This window comes from Trichogramma pretiosum, unplaced genomic scaffold, assembly GCF_000599845.2.
Source record: "Trichogramma pretiosum strain Unisexual culture from Peru unplaced genomic scaffold, Tpre_2.0 scaffold137, whole genome shotgun sequence".
Classification (NCBI taxonomy): Eukaryota; Metazoa; Arthropoda; class Insecta; order Hymenoptera; family Trichogrammatidae; genus Trichogramma; species Trichogramma pretiosum.
Genome location: NW_019641636.1, coordinates 73,496 through 98,996, shown reverse-complemented (window position 1 = coordinate 98,996; position 25,501 = coordinate 73,496). Strand labels below are relative to the sequence as shown.

Here is a 25,501-nt window from a genome sequence, read left to right as displayed (position 1 = left end):
ACCAATCTCTTTTTATATATTCTCGCGCCTTTTTTGTAAGGCCTGTTAATGGCCATATGATATACAGCTCACTCACAATCGGCGCCACCAATGAAAGAAGAAAAAGAAGAAGATAAAAGTTACCTAGTTTGCTGCTAAAAAACGGCTCAAAAATTATTTTTCAACACTTTTTTCTTGACACCTTCAGCCTTTCAATTGCTTCTGAATAGTTTATTTAGAATGTGCTAATTACTGTGCATAATTGGCTATTCATAATTTATAACTCGATTATGGCTACATCTGTGGAAGCTGAGGAAGATTTTAGGTACTGTTGCTGTTGTTAAAAAAAAAAAAAAAATGTATCTTTGGATTGCTAATAAAACCTTACAATCGTACGACTTCGACGTCATATGTTTTTCTTAGCTTTCATTTTGTGTGTTAAGTTTCATATAGATTTAAAAGCTTTCAAAATTCGTATTCGTGTCGTATATTCATTTGAATTTTTATTTAATCATTTATGTCATTTGACCTTCTTATAAGAATATTATTCAAATATAGTTGCTCATTGAAATTTTTTATAAACTATGTATTTAAATCAGGCTTTTATTATTTTTTTTAATATGTTGGAATAAGTTTTTCTATTTTAAGCTTGAAAGATTTAGTTTTCACGCTATGATAAAGAAGAAATAATTTAACAATAAAGCGATAAACATATAAGCTGAAATGGCAATTGATGATCCACTATTGCAGAAATCATTTGTACAGGAACATACTTCCTGACGTCCACCAAATCCTCCTCTTTGATAACATTTCCCTTTGTAATTTGATTCGTCCCAGGCGCAGCTACGTATGACTCGAGTATCTGCTGGCACTAAAAAATAAACATCCTTTATTATAAAATTCTACAAAAAGATGAAAGTTGCAAGTTAACTGATTTCGTATAAAATTCATATAATTATAAAGATGATCTCATTAACCGACACTTGCGCGCTAGAAAGTTGGGCAGAAATAATCAGTCGAATAGAGGGCCTTCTTTAGAGGCTTAAAGTTGACTATTTTAGTGTTTTTCCGAAATTCTTTAAAAATCGCCAATATTCAAATAATCCGTAGATCAGTGTAGAATGATATAAAAGTAAAAGTGATTGAAAGCTTTTTTGATGCTTTGTTGAAAATTGTCCAAATTTTTAGAAAAATGTTTTGTAATAAACAATTGATTTTTTTTTAATTCTCCAACAATCAGTTTAGGCAGTAATTTAACTCACAATTTTATGAGTGTTGATTCTCTACGAAAATCGAAGATAAGACGATGATTTTCAAGACTTATGATGATTTAAAATACGTGAAATTTTTCTACGCTAATTTCAAATCTGTGGCGTTGAAAACATCTAAAGATGACTATATTATCAAAGCCACAATGCAATTTGGAAATGCAACCTCGACCATGAGTTCAACCTGGAACTCTCGCCTATAGCTGGCGAGTGCTATACCAATTTCCCTATCGAGGCCTCGGTCAAATTCATCTCTTCCCCAATGAAAATATTTTTTTTGATCCCCTGGGCGAAAGTACGCGGTTTCGCCATCGATTTCGATGGCAAAAGTCGTACTTTTAGCCACTGTTATTTCGCTTTTTTTCACTGCAAGCAATTTTGTCCCCTAGCAACCGTATATTGTTATTGGAGGTTTTAGTTCGAATAATCAATCTCGTTTATATGAGCAAACGTGTTATTGAAAATGCATTTTCAGCGACCGAAGACTTTGACGAAGAAAATGAAATTTTTCGGAAATTCGAAGAAGAAGCTGATTTGATTAGGCTATAGCCGGTATATAATAGTTCAAGTATAATACAATCATTGGGAGTAAATTCAATTGTAAATTCTACGACGAATACTCCTAATACTATTAATGATTGTACTTTTGTCAAATGTACGTTTGTTAATTGTAAATTTATTAATTCAAACCAATCTAATAAGTAAAAAAAATTTTATTAGTGTTTTTGAGCAAATATTGAATAATAGAACCGATAAACAAAGATCAGATAAGGACAAACGAAACTAGCTAGACTTCGAGACGAAGTCAAATTGCGGCTCCGTCTAGCGTTAGCGCGTTATCAAGGTTATTGAGACGATTGAGCTCATAGATCATTTTCAAAACGTACTTTTATGACTTAAATTTCGGCAAAAACGAAAAATGAAAAAAAATGTGTGTTTAACTGTTCATGCAGAGCAACCTGGGTGTTCGGTCGTCTTGCCCGTGGTAGTGGCCATAACCATTCATGTTCTGAAGAAGTGTACGCGACCCTGGTGCAGAAAGTTCAACCGATACCATCTGAATATTACGACAGGTGACCAAAAACACTACTCGCCAGAAAACGCAAAAGAAGAAAAAATTTAACATTTTTTTTTTTTTTTTTTTTTTTTTTTTTTTTTTTTTTTTTTTTTTTTTTTTTTTTTTTTTTTTTTTTTTTTTTTTTTTTTTTTTTTTTTTTTTTTTTTTTTTTTTTTTTTTTTTTTTTTTTTTTTTTTTTTTTTTTTTTTTTTTTTTTTTTTTTTTTTTTTTTTTTTTTTTTTTTTTTTTTTTTTTTTTTTTTTTTTTTTTTTTTTTTTTTTTTTTTTTTTTTTTTTTTTTTTTTTTTTTTTTTTTTTTTTTTTTTTTTTTTTTTTTTTTTTTTTTTTTATAGATAGAGAAATGCGTTACGCACCGTAAGGAGGTTTGAGTTGAAATCAACCCCGAACCTCCCCGTGTGTGGGACTCGCCCTTAACCGACTTGCGTCGGTGAGGGAATACCCACTAAAACTTTATCTGCCCGAGCGATGGAAGTGCTCGGACGCGGCTTTATTTCGTGGTGCCATCTTAGATGGTGGGAGACCACGTTCTCCAAAGTATAGGAACGTTCTCGTAAAGTATAGGAAAAAGGCTCACGGAAACAGCTGTATCTCAGGGCAAAATCAAAATTTTGGAATTTCGAAAAAAGCAATGGAAAGGGGAGAAAAAATCCTATTCAAAAATTGAATAAAAAAAATTTTGAATTTAAGGTGTATATAAGCCCTTAATGTCTCCTAAAGCGATTGAAGCCACCTGGGAGGTTATAGAGTGGAAAAAAATTGAAAAAAACACCAAATCGGTTTGACCAAACTAAACACCAGTCCGGTTCGAACTCAATCAGATTTGGTGTTTTTTTCAAGTTTTTTCCACTATTTAGCCCCCCAGGTGGCTTTAATCACTTTGGGAGACATTTTTTTCTAAAAATTTGGACGATTTCTAACAAAACATCAAAAAAGATTCCAATTACTTTTACTTTTAAATCATTCTACACTATATCCAGGGATTATTTGAATATTTTTGATTTTTAAAGAATTTCGGAAAAACGCTAAAATGGCCAACTTTGGGCCTCTAAAAAAGTGTAATAAAAGGCTTCAATGTTCCTAAAATTTTTTTGGGACAAACCTGTCATGGAAGAAACCCAGTTTTTCATTATTGCCAAAAAAAAATTTTTTTTAGCCATTCGACTTCACAGAGAATTGGCCAAATATTATAAAAAAAAAAGAAAAATCGAGAGAAAATCGTGTTAAATGCCGGCATTGAAATTGGTTCATCTAAAAGTTAATTGTTTACCTTACCACCGTGATGAGAAAAGCTTGATAAAAATATTACTAATATTTCTTGTTAGAATCTTCTTTCGGGTCTGATGTCAAGGTTAGTAGAAATAAAAACGTAAGACATATATGGGCTATTCCACAACAGGTGTTGCAAGCCCAAAAAATGAAGTTGAAACTAACCATTTACTCTTCAAGAACACAATGAAAAATGAAAATCCCGAAGAGCACAACCCCCTAGGTCCAACCCTCATGGATCTACAGGGGCTCAAAGTTGGATTTTTATGTTTTGAGGATATTTTGCTTGTTACTCTGTTTTTTTGGGGTGAATATGAAAAAAATTTTACATAGCAGCGGCCCGAAAGTAGCATTTCCCGGCCGCTGCGCTAAACGGGATATTGATATTTTCGGGCCCGGGGTATGTAAAATCGTATACTGGCCTATACCGGGAAAAAAGAAAGCCTCAGTGCACGTGCTAATCGACCTCGGCTTCGCCTCGGTCGCTTATTTCACGTGCCCTGGGACTTCTCTGTTTTTCCTGGCCTAGGGCAGTAATATACTATTAAACCATGCTTTTTCATGTAAAATTTGATGTAGAATTCAAATCTGTAATCAGATGAGATATTCATAACCTCAAAGACCCTTGAAATAGCAAAAATGGTGTAATAGGAGATGAAAGTCAAAAAATAAATATGTTCGTATGCCTCAAATTGGCCCATATTGTAATATGTTCATCGATACACCAAAATACAACTTCTGATAAAGTTTGGTAACTGCATTTTACATGAAAAAATATGGTTTAAAAATTTTTTCATATTCACCCCAAAAAAGCAGAGTAAACAAGCAGAATATCCTCAAAACATAAAAATCCAACTTTGAGCCCCTGTAGATCCATGAGGGTTGGACCTAGGGGGTTGTGCTCTTCAGGATATTCATTTTTCATTGTGTTCTTGAAGAATAGATGGTTAGTTTCAACTTCATTTTTTGGGCTTGCAACACCTGTTGTGGAATAGCCCATATACATTTATCCATAGAAGTAGCCTGGTTGTAGAAATGTAAGATATTCATTGTGCGAGTCATCTAAGCTCAAGCTCACTTTCATTTTCAGTCCCGTCATAATATATAATTTTATTTTTAATCAAATATAGACGCTCATTTTATTTAATTTATGCAAAAACTTATTCACAGTCAAAACAGATTAATGTTCAATACTCACATCCATTGACACTAAATTCAATAACTTGTTTTATTTTTCTACACATCGTATATTTTGCTCCTTCCACGTGCTCCGAACAATCTTTCTTCAATGCATCTGGTAGATTTCCTTCTGCACATCGACTATCTATATGACTGTTACACTCAAAACAATGCAAAGCCTCCACACCTAGAAAAAAATAAGTCAGTTCAACTGAATAGATTTATAAAAACGTATACATGAGTAGTCATATAGTTTTTAGGTTAAACTAAAAAATGAATAATACTTCTGGAAAAATAAAGGTGAGAAGTAAGATATTTTATTCGCCTAATTTACAAAGATATTGCTCGTGAAAAAATAAATGGTAGCCACCACGTTAATAGGTCATAAGGACCGTGCAATTATCAGCCACGTCAAAGCGGAGGATTGATTCACACAATGAAACGATGCAAACTGCAACAGAACAGTATTTGCAGCTCTGTTGATGTAATAATTTATGTGAAATTTTATTTTATTAAATTTATTCAAGAGTATATAACTTACAAGGAGAGCTTTTCAGGTCCGGGTCACAAATATTTACCAAACTTTTTTGGGGGTCTTTTGGTACTCAACATGGAAGCTCCCAGTGCTTAGTTTGATCTAATGGGCCTTAGGGCCCATTTTTAGAGGATTTTCCACATTATAAAAAAATCTTTGTTATTTTCTATATTGATATAGAAGTACTTAAAAGAAAAAATGCAAGAATCATAAGTTTTAAAACTTTTCAAAGAACCGGCTTGGATTTTTTCAGAATTTTTGGGACCATCTATCACTTAATTCAAGAGGCCCAAATTTGACGCTTTTTTAATAGATTTTAGGAAGACAGTGGTAGATGGTCCCAAAAATTCTGAAAAAATTCAAGCAGATTCTTTAAAACATTTTAAAAATTAGGTTATAGGTGGTGCTAACATACAGGCTCGCTGGATCACAACTTTATTAGAATATTCTCACAATTACAGTCACAATTATAGTCACGAAAAAATCGTTTTCTATATAACTATGCATAGATATAATGATTGCGCAACAATATTCTATTCGTGTGATATGCAAGAAATACTTTGAGATCTCATAAAAAATTTCAACATATTCCACGAGCACTGCATCAACGTTACCGTCGATACCACTTTTTACGTGGCTGATGGATTTCTGCCACTCTCCTCACCGCATCAGCATTTAGAACACATAACACAAATGTAAAAAAAATGTTAACATTGGGCACTAATAATTCATTCTTCGCAACACTATCACTGAATAATTTGTTGTTAAATTTAAACTACGACACCGCGATTTTTCTGCCACACGTCAAAATTCACGGATATTATAGTTTGTTTATTACGTTGTTTTTTTTTACATCTCACTTCATATAGTTGTCAACTTGGGCCTGGTTATGACTCCTTCGCTCTCTTGGGACGCTCATTATAAAAGCATTTCCTCTCGCATTGATGGAGTGCTTCATTGTCTGCGAGCCGGGGCTAGTTTTTTGCCCGTCAACATAAAAAAGATGCTTGTCAACGCTTTCATCGTGCCTCATTTTGATTACGCCTGCCTCGCGTTCATTGACATCTCTAGCTCATTGGACATCAAGCTTAGGCGATTACTAAATGCTTGTATACGCTATATTTTCCAGCTACCAAGAGACGCTGCACTACCGCCTTATTACACCAGGCTCGCCAAGTGAATACTTTCTAAACATTCAAACGTTTAAAGCACTCAATGGACTATGCCCCGTATACATCTCGGACATCTATCACTGGACGGGCGAGAGAGTCCGTAGATAGGCGAGAATCGCGGATGGAGCACCGAAAATTGAGGTCCCATTTGCGAATTACACTACCTTGAAAGCAGGATTTTCTATGAGAGTAGCCAATTCATAGAATACACTTTCAGCTCAACTACAGTCGTTGGGTCCCTTGGAATCGTTCAAGACGTTGCTTGGACATTATTTGAGGCGGCACCAGACTGTTCACTAATTGCTATATATTTATTGTGCTCATTTGTATATTTTCACACTTACTGCTTTTAATTATATATATCCTTGCTTATAAATATATAAATTGTGTATTATAATTTGCAATTTGTTATTATAGCCTACGTTTGCTTATCGTTTGTATTATTTGGCTCAATATTTTTTTAATATTTTGTTTATCTGTAATTATTGTAGTTTATTGCTAATTACCATCGGGTCTTTTGACCTTGGTAAATAAACTATTCAAATCAAAGGGTGACAGGAATCTATCAGTTACGTAAAAAGTTGTATCATTGGTGCCGTTGATGCAGTGCTCGTGGAGTAAGTTGAAATTTTCTATGAGATCTTGAAGTACTTCTTGCATATCACAAGAATAAAAAATTGTTGCTGAATCATTATAACTTTGCATAGTTACATGGAAAACAATTTTTTTTCCATCTGTTCACAGGTCCGAGCACAGCTCTTTATCTCTTAATCGCAACCCTTACATCCAATCGGCTATTGCATTTATTCCGACTAGCTTTCCTTGGGTGCACTATAACGAATTGAGAAAAGAAAAATGAAAAAATCTAAATTTGGAATGGCCAAAATTCACCGTGAACTCAGGAAGTCACAATGAAGAGTCTAAAATTGATTTTTATTTATTAATACATATGCATGTATTGATTTATGAACTAATGCCCCGCAGTGCTATAAAAATAAAAAATAAAATTATTCGTCAACCATAGTGTCATTCATTCATAGCTTGATAAAAATATTATGAACAGAAGAAATATCCCAATCAATGCACGAAGGAAGGAAAATACCCATTCAACTATAATTTTTATCAATCAATCTAGCTGGAATTCGATGGTTTATATTTTGTGTTGAAACATAATTATGTTTTCTCGAGCTCAGCTCGGTGGCTCCCTCGTGTGTGCATGTGTTTACGGATTGTACTGTGTGTGCAAAAGAGTGGCCAGATACTGCTGGGACTTCAGACCGAGTACAGCTACGCTGCTTACTTTTGTTCGCATGCGCTCACATCAAAGGGCACTACAAAGCACTAGCACAACTGACAGTTTCGTATCACCGCTAGTGCGCGCGAACCCGTAGGGCCATTAATCGGCAAGGCCAAGACAAATTCATCGCAGAGTCGCCGCAGCCAAGTCTACGAGCTCGACGGGGTTTCCAACCTTCTGTTGCAGAGTTGACTCCGGAACAACATCGGATCTCGGCTACCACTCGATCCACATCACTCACCAACTAAACAATTTGGAACTTGTACACGCCAACTCGGCCCCGGTCCTTTTCAGGACCATCTCACGTAGGATTTCGAAAGACCTCGAACTTTTGCTAAAGATCGAGGCTAACTGACTTGTCAATTGCAGCGTGCAAACTCTGCAATTCTTTTCGGTTTCCAGCCTCTTCAAGGCTACCGTTCGAAAGCTGACGAACTTTTGTAAAAGTTCAATTCAAACCGTCTTAGCAGTGGCAGAGTGTAAACTCCTAAACTCTTTTCGGTTACTAGCCTTCTCAGGGCTACTGTTCGAAAGCAAACGAACTTCTGTAAAAGTTCAATTCAAACCGTCTTGGCAGTAACAAGAGTGTAAACTCTTAAAGCTCCTTTCGGTTTTTAGCCTTCTCAGGGCTACCGTTCGAAGGCAAACGAACTTAATCATAATTCGACGTTTCCACATAACAAAAATAAATACGAAAATATTACTGTAATGCCAAAAAACATCGAACAAATATGACAATATCAGATATTTGTCATTTTACTAATGGTTTGTGTCATTTTACTCGCATTGAAACTGTTGTGCCCCCTTTAAAATTGGTCACTTTAAAAACATTATAAGTCACACAGAACCGGAGATACAGCTGTATGAGATTCCTTATTTTGTATCTGTTTCTATGGAAACAAGCCTCTAAAGTGCTTAGATCATTTTAGAATATTTTTTTCTGAAAATTTTGACAATTTCCAACCAAAAAGTGTCCTTGCACTTTTTCGTTCAAATAACCCTATACTGAGATAAAAATAATTTTATATTTGCGATCATTATGAATTTCGGAAAAAGGCCAACTTTGGGCCTCTGAAAAAGGGAGAGATATCTTTATGGGTCTATAGACGGTTCCGAAAATTCTTATAAAATTTGGGAACATGTATAGCATCACAAACAACAAAATTTTCATGTTTTTTCCGAAAAACAGAAAAAAAATAGTTTAGGACATTCGATTTCACTGAGAATCTGTGAGCTTTTAATGTATATGTTTACGAATTTTTTTGTAGTTTTTTTGCTTTTAGAATTTTTTTATTTTTGTATTAAAATTCTAGAGATCAAGACTTTAGTTTTCTTATGGATTGATTGTCCAGTCGTAGGCACTTTTTATTTCACAAAAAATCAATTGGGATAATATTAGTGCAGTGTTATAAATATTTTTTTTCAGTTTCATATTAAATTTGGAGAATTTGCTGACGGTACTCACTATCACGGTACTCACATTCTAGCATAAAAAGATCCTATTTATTTATAATACTTCAATAAAACTTTTTTCTGACTCAGGAAACTTTAATTTACAGTAAATACCTACGAAATGAGAAGTTCAGTGACAGGCTATATATTTACGTACTCTAATGCTCCGGTTACGTGATTTTCGCAGAGGCAAAAATAAGTCACACTCAGCTCTACCGAAGCTAAATATGTAGCAGCGGCTGCAGCCGCTAGAGATGCCGTGTGGCTTAGACGATTGTTGTACGATCTCAAGTATCCAGGTAATTCGTCCCCTCCCTTGTTCGTAGACAATCAGAGTACAATAAAGCTCTCTAAAAATGCTGAGTCACACAAGCGGACGATGCCCATGGATGTTAGATTTCACTTTTTGAGCGAGAAAAATGAAAGCAAAGAAATTTCTGTCAAATATGTTTGTTCCCAAATGCAAAAAGCTGACTTCCTAACAAAGCCTCTGCGCAAAGACCATTTCCATTCTATGCACGAAGGCCTAAACATTTGTGAAATGTAAGTTTTTTTTAAATTTAATCAGCTGCACTTGAGAGAAAAGGCGGAAGTGTTAAAACATAATTATGTTTTCTTGAGCTAAGCGCGGTGGCTCCCTCGTGTGTGCATGTGTGTACGGATTGTACTGTGTGTGCAAAAGAGTGTCCAGATACCGCTGGGACTCCAGACCGAGTACAGCTACGCTGCTTACTTTTGTTCGCATGCGCTCACATCAAAGGGCACTACAAAGCACTAGCACAACTGACAGTTTCGTATCACCGCTAGTGCGCGCGAACCCGTAGGGCCATTAATAGAGAAAACCGTACCGCCGGGTGCAGGTCCGGACTCGTAGGTCGAACTCTGAGGCGGCACCAACGCGACCGTTGCCCTACCTACTGCAAATCCATTGGCGCTCCCCTTCCCCTAATCCTTCGAAACCTACAGACACAAAGCGTTTGAGCTATCTGAACCGGCGGGCTGATCACCCGTCCGGCGGCTACCCCTTCCCTTCTCTCTCGCGCCGTTGAAGTCCCGACGAGTATATATTGAGCGCGACCCTTCTCTACGTTGTCATTCATTCTTGAAGAACCATTCGAGCACCACGACAGCTCTCAGCTAACTAACTGGCAAAACGATTACATTGACGAACCTTTGCTGGACCTGAACTCCATCTTAGTCGCTCGTCGCCGTTGCCCCGTTCACGGGAGAATATGCCGTTGCGAGACTCCGTCGCTCGAGTACCGATATTTCCTTTGCTCTCTCTTCAGTCGACCTCATGTTCGGGTATCAAATTGGGTGGATGTCCTTTTGACTCTCGGCACGAGCAAGACCGTCTAGAGTTGCACTTCTCGAGTCTCACTACTCAACAGGTCGACAACCTGTGAGCAAGCTCCGACTTGCCGTTCGAACGAGCAAAGCACGTACAGCAACGGGTATTGACGAGTCCGTAATACTCCGTTGACGTAACCCTTCCCGACGTAAGCCCTCCTCGCGAGAGTCGAGGAAACGTCGGCCCACCTCTTTGAGGTCATTATTTTCTATCGTCGTACCTGCCATCATCGCCAGGAGTGCCTCTGTATCTTTTTCACGTTTTAACGTGTTAATCGAGAAGCGAATCTATTTCCACAGCCGATCAGAATCATCGCTACCGTACCGACTCTAACTACATCGTCTGCGCGCTTGCGCAGTAGCCCTTGTGAACAATCGACAACCCGGTATACAAAATTAATTATACATTGCGCGAAATTTTGAAAAAAAACCTGAAAAAAAATTGTTTCTATGAACAGTTGTATTTTTTAGATAGAACTTTCAGCTCAGCCATGAGCCCAGGCGATACAAAAAATTTTTTCAAAAACGACCCGGTCTAATGTGTATGTGACTGTATAATGTTATTGTATGAATTATTTATGTAATAATACTTTACTTAGTCAGTTCTCGATTATTTGCAGTTTGAATAGAATCTTAATTTACTTAATGTGTGATAATCGACTCGTTAATTATTGCATCGTATCGATTAATACTCTTCTTAGTATAATCGACGCGATTGTGGTAATTGATTTGCCGTTATTGCATCTTTGTGGTGCGACGTAATCAGTATTAACAGTTTTCGCGTATCCGGGAATTGCGCTGCTCAGAGACACTTTCTGCATTTTGGGATCTTCAGAGTGTATCACATCCGATCACTACTCGAGTCGTGAAGTGCTATCAAGGGAGAATTTCACCGTCGTGCCCGAAGCACTAGAATTTCCGTCTAGATGTAAGTTCTCTTCAGGGAGTACCCTTCTCTACCTCATCTTATGCAGAAACGCCCTAGCAGGGTTCACTACTTTAGCTGAAAGCCGATAGCGAGGTTGCAGAGATACTCACTAGCGTTATAGCTGTATTAGGTTTCGCTGCTATCAAGGAGCGCGTGTCGCGCTCCAAATGGCAAGTATGACAGTAAAACATATATAATCAAAAAAACTTTAGTCGAATACCGTTGGCCATTCGCTTTAAGTTCCACATCAACCGTGCTTGGATGCTGAAACCCGATTGATACTTCTAAACTCATCCTCATCCTTATTTCGATAAATCAGCGATCTTACCCTATCGTATCCTACACAGGGAGTCACAAGAAAACGCAAGCGAGCCCAGCACATCGGCCGAGGCACACAAGATTTTGCATACCAAGGTAAACACGCATATTACTTAATTTACTCATCACATCATCCACGCAGCAACACAATTTGCGACTCCTGATAAAGCCTCTTACGAGAGTAATCAGCCAGCAAATACGGGGGTCTCCTATTCAAGTCAAGATGATTAAAAATACAAATCTGTAATTTTCACATACAGGCAAACCCCGTTATTCGCGGGGATTCGGTTCCGAAAAAGTACCGCGAATACCGAATCCGCGAATACCGAAGCATTGTTCTTATGGGAAAAGGGGGGTTCGGTTCCTCGTCCGACTGAAATGTCAATATACATGTAAGCTTGGGCGTTATTTAAATGACACGACGTGGTTGTTGCAGTAAAATAACTGTGGGATTTATTTAACATTTACTATTTACATTATTTACAAAATTAACATTATTAAACTAACCTGAATCAACACAAATGTCGGAACTACAGTACGTTGTATCCTGTATAACCGTCTGCCTCTATCTGACATCGATACGCTTATTTACATTCAATCATACAAGACAAAAGGTACTAAGAGTCACATGACTCTTAGCTGTGTTTGAATCAGATACCTTACATCCCCCCGTTCAAAAACACAGGTAAGAGTTAATTATGCATTTTATAAGGCACCAACTTACTTACATGATACATACTTGATTCTTTTTTATTACCCGTATCAATTGTAAATATTGAATTCGATACTTTCTTTTCTATTTTAAACGGTCCTTTCCTTATACAATCTAACTTATTTCTATTTAACTTAGAGCTATTTTGTACATAAACTAAATCTCCTTCTTTATAATCGATAATTACACTATTTTTATCATAATATTCCTTATTCTGCCTATGGCTCTTCTCTGCATTCTCTCTTGCTCTCCTTCTATTTTCTTCTAAATTATCTTGATTATCTAAATTTATTTCTGCAGGCAAGTAATCATCACTCTTTCCCGTCAAAAGATACCTTGGTGAAAATCCGGTTGAAGAATGAACCGTAGTGTTATATTCCTTCACACACTCTTCTGCAATATTTGGCCATGGCCGGTTCTGCTGTTCGAAAATTTTGCACCTAATTCGATTTACTAAGGTTTGATTTGTTCTTTCATTCATACCGTTAGAGAAGGCACAGTCTACAGCCGTAAATATTAATTGTATATTTTTCTTTTGTAAATACCCTTTGAATTCCTTCGAATTAATACCTGCATACTGATCCGCAAATAAAATTTTTATCGTCCCTTCTTTTTCAACTTTTTCTATTAGGTGGATGAAATCCGTCGCTACTTCTGACTTCGATGTTAAAATAAATACAAACCTTGTAAAATGGTCTATAATTAAATGTAGATATTTTTTTGTACTTCTATTCCCTATAAATCCTCCAATAGTATCCAACGAAATAATTTCAAATGGTTTACTAGCTGGTCCTATTTGCGATAACGGTGCTTTAAAGTTTCCAATTCTAGTTTTATTTCTTATACACGTGTCACATGACCTACATATCCATCTAATATGTTTGTACATGTTTTTAAAATAAACCTTATTAGCTACCATTAATATTAGCTGTTTCGTTCCAATATGTCCTTGTACCATGTGCACTTTTTTTATCAATTCAATTCCGAATTTTTCTGTCACCCAAATTTTCTTCTTATTTTTCATTATTTTGTAAATTATCTTATCTTTCATCTCATAATCATTATTTAATTTCAACTGTTTTTGATCCTTAATAATTTCCTCCAATTTCAACCAATTCACTACTTTGACCGCTGATTCCAAATTATTATTATTCTCTTCTAATACTGGGTTTCGTGATAAGCAATCAGCTTCCATATTTTTACTTCCTGGATTATACACAATATCAAAATCAAACTGCGATAAATAATTCAAAATCTGACTCAACTCCGGATCATTGCATTTTTTTATATTAAAATTTTCTAATGGTTTATGGTCCGTAAAAATGGTAAATCTCTGTCCAATCAGGTAATATTGCCAATATAGAATCGCCTCTTTAATGGCCAGACATTCAATAAATATCGCTCTTTTCTTTTTCTGCGCTTCTGTTAACTTCCGTGAAAAATAGAACACAGGTTTAATATTATTATCCGATTGCGGTTGCTTAAGTACTGCACCCAAGCCTTGTAATGATGCATCTGTGTATATGAAAATTGGTACTTCCGGGTCAAAAATTGCTAAAATTGGACTAGAACACAATAGTGTTTTAACTTTTTTAAAACTATCTTCACATTCCTTCGACCAATTAAACCGGACATTCTTTCGCAACAAATTATATAAGGGTTCCAATAATAATGTTGATCTCGGAATATACTCCAAATAAAAATTTACTTTACCCAAAAATTGTCGGATATGTTTCCTTGTGCATGGTTTCGGAAATTCCTTTATCGCAATCAAGTTATCATTCAAAGGACTAACACAGTTATTGCCAATTTCATGTCCCAGATACTTCACTTTATGTTGTGCAAACTTACATTTTGACAGCTTTAATTTTAACCCTTCTTTCTGGATGGCTTTTAGCGTTGCTTCGATATGTTTTACATGATCTTTATAGTCTTTCGAGTAAATTAGAATATCATCTATATAGTTCATCGCGAACTTATCCAAATCATTTTTCCTTAAAATACTGGCCAAAATTCTCTGAAATATCGCCGGCGAAGACTTTAAACCGAATGGTACACATGCCCACTGCCAATGGCCATGGTGCGTTACAAACGCTGTTTTATACCTATCCTTACTACGAACCGGAATCGACCAAAATGCCGAATTTACATCCAGCGTCGAGAAATATTTACAGTTCCTAGCTCGCAGTGTTAAATCTTCAATTCGAGGAAAAGGTTGTCTTTCTGGCACCACTATCTTGTTCAATTCTCTGTAATCAATACATAGCCGGTTTTTTTTCCTTCTTCTTTTTTATACACCAAAGTAACTGGTGCCGCGTATGGACTACTCGATTCCTCGATTAGTCCCGCTTTACATAACTCTCTGACTTGATTTTCTATTTCTACTTTATCTTGAATTGAACACTTATATGGTTTTTTTGCTACATATTTATTTTCTGATAATTTTATTTTAGCTTCATAGTTTTCAACCGTACCTACATCAAACTTCCCTGTGGCAAAAACTCCTTCAAATTTATTTATCATTTCTTGTAGCTCTCCTTCAGCTTGTATGTTATTAACAACTTTGATTTTGTTTTTTTTTTCTTCCTTTATATCTTCTTCTTTTTCTCCATTATATTGTGAAATTCTAAACTTATGATCCTGACAAAGCTTAAATTTTCCGATACAGTCCAGTCCTAACAATATATTATCTTTAAACCTTTTACTATTTACAATAAAAAATGAGACATTCCTGGTAATATTAAAAATCTTAACCTTCAGCCTAATACTTCCTTCCGACTTCGAATATCCAAAAATTGTTTCTATGTTGCTATCCCCACCTACTTATTCACTTATATTTAACCTTTTCCAAAAGTTGTAATTTATCAGAGACACGTTGGCGCCTGAATCATATACCGCGATTGCCGGTTTATTATTTATCAATATTCGTATTCTTATAAGTGGGGTCACAGCTAGTTTTTTGCTTCTTCATCTTGAGAAATAGCTTCCTGAATTTCTAAATTATTTACTACCTTAATTTTATTATTTTTATTAGCTAAATTACTGTTTTTCGTGCGACAAACTCTTTCCGGGTGATACCTATTTGGAAATCCCGCTCTCTCGCAGAACCCACACGGTTTATAGCTTGCTTGCGACCTCCTGTCCACTTCCTTTACCTGTTGTCTCTGATTATCATTTGCTTTTTCATATGATCTATTTGGTTCCAATTGTTTGAGCGTCGACATTAAATCTTCCATTTTATTTAAATTTTTCTTATTTAATCTTGACCTCACGAAAATCGGCAGCGCTATAACGATCAAATTTATTTGTGATTCAATAGTTAACTCTGGATCAATATCGATCAAAAGAGTCCTCTTTTTCAAGGCAAAGTCCAGGAATGGACCACTCAGATACTTAAATGTATACGCGTGTGCGATTTCCGACCACGATTTTTGCGCAAAAGTATCCAAAAAGGAATTATTCCAATGTTCCCATGGGTGCGCTATAGTGTTCGTTTTCATAAAAATTGAAAACCACTCTAGCGCTGGGCCTTCTAAGAACATTCTGAGTGCCTCTGGAAACTTATTTTCTTGGATTTCCAGTCGTTTACATTCGTCAACAAATAATTTTAACCACGCATCTGCGTTGAAGTTTTTTCCATCATATTTATCTAATATAAAATTCTTGATAATCGAATGAATTGGCTTCTCGGGGTCCCCTTCTCCCATTGGCCTTAACTGTACCGAATTTAGCTCTCCAACTACCACCTCTTCTAAATAATACTCGTCACATACGACATTGTTTTCTTGATCTAAATATTTTCCAATCAAGTCTGCTGTTAATGTTATAACAACATTACGGAATTTATTGCGAAGTTTTAAGATCTTCACTACACCTTTCACTATTGGATGTGCAAAAAGTTCGGCGTGCTTTTCAGCCGTTTGTGTTTCTTTCGGGAACTGATACACCTGAGCTTGGCCCAATACTTGAATCGTTTTCACTTTAACTATTGTAGATTTTGAATCACTTGCTTCCGAAACAAAATGGAATCTGGCTCTGATATCTCCCATGTTTGTGTTGATTTGTAAGCTTGGGCGTTATTTAAATGACACGACGTGGTTGTTGCAGTAAAATAACTGTGGGATTTATTTAACATTTACTATTTATATTATTTACAAAATTAACATTACACAGGCACACAAAAAAAAAAAAATGCTCAGTCCCAGAGACCGGACCCAGTAGACTTTATGTTTTTGGGGTCGCTGAATCCGAATCCGTCGTCGGTTTTTCGCCATCAGATCGATTTAAGGTCATTTGAAGGTCATTTAAAGGTCAAATCATGTAAAATAGGTTTTAAAATCTGAAACTATTCCTACATAGGTTTTTGATGTTGCTGAATTCAAATCTGAAGTCAGATGACCTCTACGACCTTACCTTCAAGGTCATTTGAAGGTCAAACTTAGAAAATGCGATATAAAAATCCGAAAAATATATTTTTTTATGTTTTGAGAGTCGCTGAATTCAAATTCAAGGTCATTTTGACTCAATGTTGACATCTAAAGGTCATTTAGAGGTCATTTGAAGGTCAAATCATAAAAAACAGGTTAAAAAATTGGAAAAAAACTCCTATATGGGTTTTTGAGGATGCTGAATTCAAATCTAAAGTCAGATGACCTCTCAGACCTCACCTTCGAGGTCATTTGAAGGTCAAACATAATAAATTCGATATAAAAGTCCGAAAAACCTATTTTTTATGTTTCAAGGGTCGGTGAATTTGAATCAAAGTTCATTTCCACTATACTGACTAATTTTAAGCTTATTTCAAGATTGAATCAATGAAAAGAGGGCAAAACTTGATAAAATATTGTTAATTTTGCATGCCTGTTTACCTTTTTCTTTTATAACGCACCTTTTTTTCTTCAAACGATCGGCGTAAAGGTTGCCGTTTGCGTTTAGTTCCTCTACGTTGGCTCTCTCTCTTCAACATCCAGCAGTAATCAGCCATCATTGCAACATCCCATCTACCTTGATATCGCTGCTCCATATGTTTAATATCTTGATGGAATCGTTCTCCTTGTTCGTCGCTAAAATCACCGCAGTTTTTCGGGAACTCATCTGAATGGTTATGCAAGAAATGCAGTTTGTAAGACATATTACATTTCATTTCACCGAAATTGTTTATCATTGTTGATATTAAAACTTTGTAATCATCGCTTCTGCGATTACCTAGAAAATTTTCCACAACATTTTTGAAGCTATGCCATGCAGCTTTCTGAACCTCAGTCATCTTAGTTGGAAAATTGTCATCTTTCAGCATTTTTCTTATTTCTGGTCCACCGAATATTCCTTCTTATAATTTGGCATCAGATTTAAAGGAAAATTTAGATTCTAAATATTTGTAACCATTCATCACTCTCACTCAAAGCTTTTACAAATTGTTTCATAATGCCCAATTTAATATGTAAAGGAGGTAGTAAAACTTTTCTAGGGTCTACTAACGAACTGTTAATAACATTATGATGTCCAGCTTCTAAAGAATTTCTCTCAGTCCACTTGTGGTCGGTGTAATGGTTTTTACGATCTCTGCTGTCCCACAAGCACTTGAAACATGGGTAATCGCAGAAGCGATGATTACCAAGTTCGAATATCAACAATGATGAACAATTCACCGACCCTTGAAACATAAAAAATATGTTTTTCGGACTTTTATGTCGAATTTATTATGTTTGACCTTCAAATGACCTCGAAGGTGAGGTCTGAGAGGTCATCTGACTTTAGATTTGAATTCAGCATCCTCAAAAACCCATATAGGAGTTTTTTTCTAATTTTTTAACCTGTTTTTTATGATTTGACCTTCAAATGACCTCTAAAAGACCTTTAGATGTCAACATTGAGTCAAAATGACCTTGAATTTGAATTCAGCGACTCTCAAAACATAAAAAAATATATTTTTCGGATTTTTATATCGCATTTTCTAAGTTTGACCTTCAAATGACCTTGAAGGTAAGGTCGTAGAGGTCATCTGACTTCAGATTTGAATTCAGCAACATCAAAAACCTATGTAGGAATAGTTTCAGATTTTAAAACCTATTTTACATGATTTGACCTTTGAATGACCTTCAAATGACCTTAAATCGATCTGATGGCAAAAAACCGACGACGGATTCGGATTCAGCGACCCCAAAAACATAAAGTCTACTGGGTCCGGTCTCTGGGACTGAGCATTTTTTTTTTTGTGTGCCTGTGTTATTAAACTAACCTGAATCAACACAAATGTGGGAACTACAGTACGTTGTATCCTGTATAACCGTCTGCCTCTATCTGACATCGATACGCTTATTTACATTTAATCATACATAAGACAAAAGGTACTAAGAGTCACATGACTCTTAGCTGTGTTTGAATCAGATACCTTACATACATATTAGTAAAAAAATTTTTTATGAGAAAAAATTGAAGTTTTCATCAATATTTTTTTATTTTGTAGTAAAATATTGAGTCAAACTTTTTTGTTTTGCTCTGCGCAATAGATCTTTGTACAAGTTTTTATAACACTCTAATGATTTTTCGATATCTTGTCTAAATTGAAGGCTTCGAGTCATGATTGGGTCGTAATTCAATGAGACGCTCTGCATCAGCCAAAATATTTCCAACTACTTTCGCAGTAAGTAAGTAAGTAAGGCTCAGGTTCTTCATCTGCAATCATTTCTTCTTCAGCTGCTGTATTTTGCACGATTGCATCAATTTCGTTGACGCTTAAAACTTCAGTTGACGCTACCAAATCAAGAAGCTCGGATTCTTGCAAGTCACTGAAACCTTCTCCACCAACACTTCTTGCAATGTTAACAGCTTCACGTATCACTTGCTCTTGCTCATGACCTTGAATTTCAGACACTTGATTTTTCTCAACTAGTTCTGCACTTTTTTATTCCGCTTCGAAGGGCGATTCATAATTTAAAAAAAGTTTTTTAAATTTTTTTAAAAATTTATGCGCGAAAAAAAGGTTAACTTTGAGCGAAGAAACCGCGAATACGGAAACAAAATTCCGCGAATACTGAAGTGATGTCACAAACAGGGTTACCGAGAAAACGGAAAATCGCGAATACCGAATCCGCGAATAACGGGGTTTGCCTGTAATAGTAATTTAATATTTTTCGATTTCAATAAATAATTTACTTTATAAAACTAATACACCGATATTCACAATAATTGATATGAAGGGTAATCACCTAAGTGAACCGACCCACGTGCACGTGCAAGTCACATAGTGTTGACATCTTTAAACAGCTGTATCTCCGTCGTTTTCGAATCAATCTTAATTCTGCGCACGGCAATTTAAAGGTAATAAAAATACCTTTAAAATCAAACCTTGCAAAAGTCAATACTTCAATCCAGTCACCTTCTACATTAATTCAAAAAAATCTAAAAAACGACAATTTTGCGATTTCCCATCCCCCTTTATTGCCACCTCATAACCGAGGGTGGGGTTATCGACCCCTAAAAAATGCAACCCTCCTGGTTAAAAAATATGCTCCGGTGCCTGAGTTACAAATATTTGAATAATACGCAAAAATAGGTAAAAACGACTATTTTTGGACCTTCGAGGAGTCCAAAATTGGGCCCTAAGGCCCCTAGAGGACTAAATATTTACCTGAAGGCTATTTTCACATACCCAAATAACATACTAAATTTTGAGGCGGATCCGAGAACTCCCCGCACAAAAGTTGTACATATGAGCGCGTCCAGCATAAGTCGGCCACCCCGCGCGATTACGGCATTTTTGGCTGGAAGTGTCGTATGTTTAGCCCGCTCGGAAACGTTTACCGAGAATCAGAAAAAAATCGAAACACATAGATCGATAGATTTTTTCCTTCTTTTTCTAGTGGTGTACCTCCAATAATTCTTGAAAATTGATTTTGAGGTTAAAACTCGACTTGAATGTTTAAGTCTATTTATCCAAAAAATGTATCCTCCGATTTCAATTTAAACTGTACCAATCGAAAGAGGAGGTTAAAATCTATCGAAAACGATGTTTTCCAGGATGGAGAAATGATAAGAACGATTAAAGATTGTGACGGGAAGATACGACTCTTACCGCACAACGATCGATCGATAGACATAGGCTCAACCTCGCGCGACATACACACACACAAATACACACTCACAAACACATACACACATGAATCGAGAGTTGACACGACAAGCTGGCAGCAGCAATGGCAACATTGGCAACACAGGACGAGCATAGCAAGGAATGCGAACGACAAGTCGGCCGCACTAACGAAGCTTGGCCGAAAAGACGGAAAGCTGGAGCTTATCGATATCGCCTCGCTACGCTTGCGCGTGGCGTGATCATCGATCAGGCTCGAATACTTGAAAGTGCGACTGACGAGGACACTCTATGCTTCACGTTCGACTAGTGAACCTCGGTCCGGCATATTCAAATCCGTTCGGAGTGCAACTCGTAATTTCGTCGTTAAGACGCCGGCAAACAGTTCTCGAATTCGTAATTGAGACGCCGACAACCGCACTTCCGATATCGGCCGAAACCGAGAAATTGATTCGTTATCGTGTCGTGTGATACAAGTCGACAGTATCACCCGACTACGTGCAACCGCATTTGTGACCAGTGCCAGTCCAACACATCACTGGACAATTGGATCGATCCATTCCGACGTGTCGCCTGCCACTTCAGCCACGCCGCCGCCATCCATCATCGAGAGGGTCAACGACGACGTCAACGCCGAAGAGGCCGGCCTGCGTTTACCTTAAGTACACACACACACACACACCTACACCCGCTAAGAGCCATCGCGAATCAGTTTAGTTAATAATTAAAGGGACTCGCGCCCCTGAGATATTAAAATCGAGAGAGTCTGCATGCTCTACATGCAGTGGCGCCCCGAGCACACTTTGTAATTGTTAACTCAATTTAATTTCTTTATGCAATATATTTTACAATATTATTTAAACGTTAATCCTTTGTCTTATAATTTGTTCACCTCGCCCAATTTATCCTCACAAGATATCGAGAAGAATAGCGTGGGACGGCGCGCGTGACCTGTTTTCCGTGCGCCAGCGGCGGCACATGCGCGGCGCCGTGTCTTTGTCTTTTTGACTGGCTCGTAATCGCTTAAAAAGGGCTGGAAAAATGATATTAACACGTAAATCGATAGATTTTTTCCTCCTCTTTCTGATAGCGTTGTTGAAAAAATTCCCAAAAATTTTTTTCATAGTCAAAACTTAACTTGAATTTTTAAGTCAATATTTCTTCTAGTATTTCAATTTTGACCTCAAAATTGACATAACCAATCGAAGGAAGAGGAAAAAATCTATCGATTTACGTGTTTAAATTATTTTTTCAGCATTTTTTTAGCGAGTCGAAAAGACTTAGGCAGGTAAACAAGTCTGCGGGCTCCGTCTCGCGCTATTGATCTCGATATCTTTAATATTTCTTATCATTTCTCCATCGTGGAAAACATCGTTTTCGATAGATTTTTGCCTCCTTTTTCGATTGGTGCACTTTATTTTGAAATCGGAGGATACATACATACAAGTCCAATATTAACCTCAAAATAAATTTTTAAGAATTTTTTAAGTTACACCAATCGCGCGGGGTGGCTGACTTATGCTGGACGCACTCATATATGAAAAAACTGCTCATGTATATAATATCGAGACTTAGTACATTCGATGACAATATTAGTTGATGAATCATTTTTAAAAAGTTCACAAACGAAAATATCACGTGATATTTTAGCGTGATTTCTCATGTGATTGCTCATGTGATTTCTCATGTGATGACTTTCAGTAGATATGATTTATTAATCTGATATAGCATGAGCAGGTGATTAATTTTTTTTTCTAGTTTTTATCGTTAACGATTATAAAAGCATAACTTACAATATCAAGGCTCCATTCTAGGACCAAATCATAATTTTGTTACCTCGGTTATTGTCATTTTTTGTTTTTATATGGTCTAAAGCACGTCAACTGTACCCCTTCCCTCCTTGGATCAGAGTTGGAATTTAATTTTTCATATTTTATTCTGCTTCCCAAGGGTGAGTATGAAAAAATTATTGACACATGATTTTTTTATGTCAAATTTGATGAAAAATTCAAATGTGTCATCCAAAATCATGTTCATAACCTCAAAACCCCTAAATTATCAAAAATCAGCCTCAAGGCCAAAAATGAACATGTTTGTACCCAGCAATATGGCCAATATTGTAATATGTTCATCAAACTGCAACTTCTGATAAAGTCTGCTTGTCTGCTGATGACCAAAATTGATCAGAAGTTGCAGTTTGATTGAACATATTACAATATTGGCCATTTCGCTGGGTACGAACATGTTTATTTTTGGCCTTGAGTCTGACTTTTGATAATTTAGGGGTTTTGATGTTATGAATATGATTTTGAATGACACATTTAAATTCCTCATCAAATTTTACATAAAAAAATCATGTTTCAATAATTTTTTCATCTTCAACTTTGGTAAGCAGAATAAAAAAGGAAAATTAAATTCCAACTCTGATCCAAGGGGGGGGGGGCAGTTGACGTGATATAGCCCATATATTTTTCGTTGCATTCGAGTCATTCAATAGGCTCAACCAACAATTTTAATTGGTACAGGTTTCACCATCAATTATTCAGAGGGTGAATATTCGAAAAATCTTTTAATAACGTTCTCTATTAGAAACGTTTAATTTGTTGTTTTACTTAAAGTGATTTAAAATAGCTTATCAGGTGAGTGACAATTTCTTAAAAAGTCATAAAACAAATATATAAAACTTAAAAAAAATAATTAATCTCCTGCTCATGTTATATCAGATGATTTATTTATCTGATATATCACATGATAATTTTTAGTAGGGAGAGGTTAACAGTGTTAACTGAACGCTGTAAATAATTTTTTTTCTTAAACAAAACGAAGATGAAAATTTTAGAAGTTCTTGTTATTTTACAAATTTTCTATTATCTTGCATGATGATAAAATTCAAATTATAAATGTTGTTGAAAATTTCATGCAAACTTTATCTGTTTTTTTAATCCAAGTTTTGAACTTGAATAAAAGCTGCAAATTCTCGTCCTAAATTAATTGCATTAAATATACATATTGTACTTTAAGAATTAGAAATAAAATTATCAAAGTATCATACATTAACTGTAAGATCGCGCAAGATACACAGTTAGCAAATCTCGCCAAAATTCAATAATTTTTTTAGAAATTACTTTCAAAGTATTCCTAAGGAGTTCTTAAAGAATTCTATGAGCGGTCATAGCGGGAATTCTTTGCGAATTCTATAAGGATTCATTAAGAATTCTTAAAGAATTTGCTCAAGAATATCTTATAGAAGTCTTAAAGCATACTTAAAATTCTTTAAGTATTTTTAAGTATTCTTTCAATGAATTCTTTACGAGTTCTTTTCCCGAATTCTTTTAGAATTCATTACAAATTTTTGACAAAATGTTCACTCAGATTCGATAAAGATTTCAAATGCATATGATATGAAACTTGTTACTTTAACGCAGACTTGTATAATAGGAATATTTTAATCTATACGTAATTTCTATTTGTATAATATTCATAGAAAGTCAGTATCGAGTCTGATTAGATTTTACAAGGACGAAAAATCTATTTGTTGATTAATTTTGACTCAAAATCAATATTACATTGCATAAATTATTATTGCTCAATTTTATATACATGAACAAAAAAACATATTTCCTTATTTGTAAGCAAAGTCTGTATAATTAATATATACATTTCAAAATGCAGGAAGCTATAAAAATCACCTGCAGGATTACCTATTTCCAAAAAATGTAAAAATTTTATTTCTTAATCGTATGTAAATAAATGAATTCTAAAAAATATGAAAAAAGTATATTTTCCAAACAATAATTAACATAAAAATGTATTCGAAATTCCACGTTTTCAAAAAAAGTTGAATAAATTTCATTTGACAGTAAAGAACTTGATATTATGTGACCTTTATCGCCTTACCCTTGAGAAATTTCATGTAGCATCCGTGAAATTCAAATAGGATTTCTGTAGAACTCCTGTACAAATTTCGCGGGATCCTACTAGAAATATTCAAGGGTATGCCCATCATTAACAAACTAGCTTTTGATTATTATTCGAATTTAATGTATCTCAGTTAAATATATAAATTTATATTTGTAAAACTAACAGTAACTACAATTACTCTGCTTTATTCTATGCCGATCGATTTTCTATCAAATAATTATATAATATTGAGAAAAAAATTATTCGTTATTAATGAAATTCTTTGATTACAAGTCAACACGATATCATGAATTGTCACTTTATTACCTGACCAAGCTGGTTACTGAATTTATCAGATAGATGAACAACACAAGTCTAAATGTAAAGTTGTTCACAAATTCACATTTCAATTATTTGATACTTTGTAATAAGTAGCTTACCAGAATTGAGAAAGAGAAGCGCTGCACATATAGTAAGAAATGGGCTCATAATCATAATGATATTTATGCAGTTGATAGAAAGAAGTAATAGTTAACTTGTGTTTATTCTTATTTGGTCTCTCATACATAACTAGCATATACGATGCCCGAATTCCTGATGCAACAAGTCACTTTAGTTTGTAGCTGAGTGCTAATTATATTTAACTTGCGTGCTACTTTAACTTGTCTCATACATGGTGTACCTTAGATCAAATTTTTTTTAACAAAGTTTCAAACTTTGAATCGTAAAACTTTTACTCACTGATGTTATTTTAATGTAAATTTAACAACTTCCATAAATAAATTCTCTATAATATAATGTATTATATAGCAATGATAGTTATTTATTGAATTTCAGACAATTCAAATGTAAAAAATCTTAGTTCAACTATTGTATGAAATTGATATGGAATTATTTTTTATTAAATTCAAATAACATGTGTCGTTGTAGAAAATTCTTTTCATTTCTTTGAACATTAATAACTCTACGAAATCTAATT

General features: G+C 35.3%; 1 protein-coding gene across 1 annotated transcript; it reads right to left on the bottom strand.

The window, feature by feature from the left end:
• Positions 1–456: 456 nt before the first annotated feature.
• LOC106658078 lies at positions 457–25,119 on the bottom strand. Its single transcript, XM_023459354.1, has 3 exons — positions 24,963–25,119; positions 4,789–4,956; positions 457–850 (listed from the first exon to the last, which is right to left on the bottom strand). The coding sequence occupies exons 1-3, from the start codon at positions 25,015–25,017 to the stop codon at positions 645–647; spliced, it is 429 nt and encodes a 142-aa protein (XP_023315122.1). The 5' UTR covers positions 25,018–25,119; the 3' UTR covers positions 457–644.
• Positions 25,120–25,501: the final 382 nt, after the last annotated feature.

Bases quoted from the DNA above. Each gene is read 5' to 3' on its own strand.
- LOC106658078 (XM_023459354.1), bottom strand. From the start codon at position 25,017: ATGATTATGAGCCCATTTCTTACTATATGTGCAGCGCTTCTCTTTCTC. The intron at 4,957-24,962 runs GTAAGCTACTTA...ATTTTTTTCTAG, and splicing joins GCTTCTCTTTCTCAATTCTG to GTGTGGAGGCTTTGCATTGT. The intron at 851-4,788 runs GTGAGTATTGAA...TTTATTTTTTAG, and splicing joins TGAATTTAGTGTCAATGGAT to TGCCAGCAGATACTCGAGTC.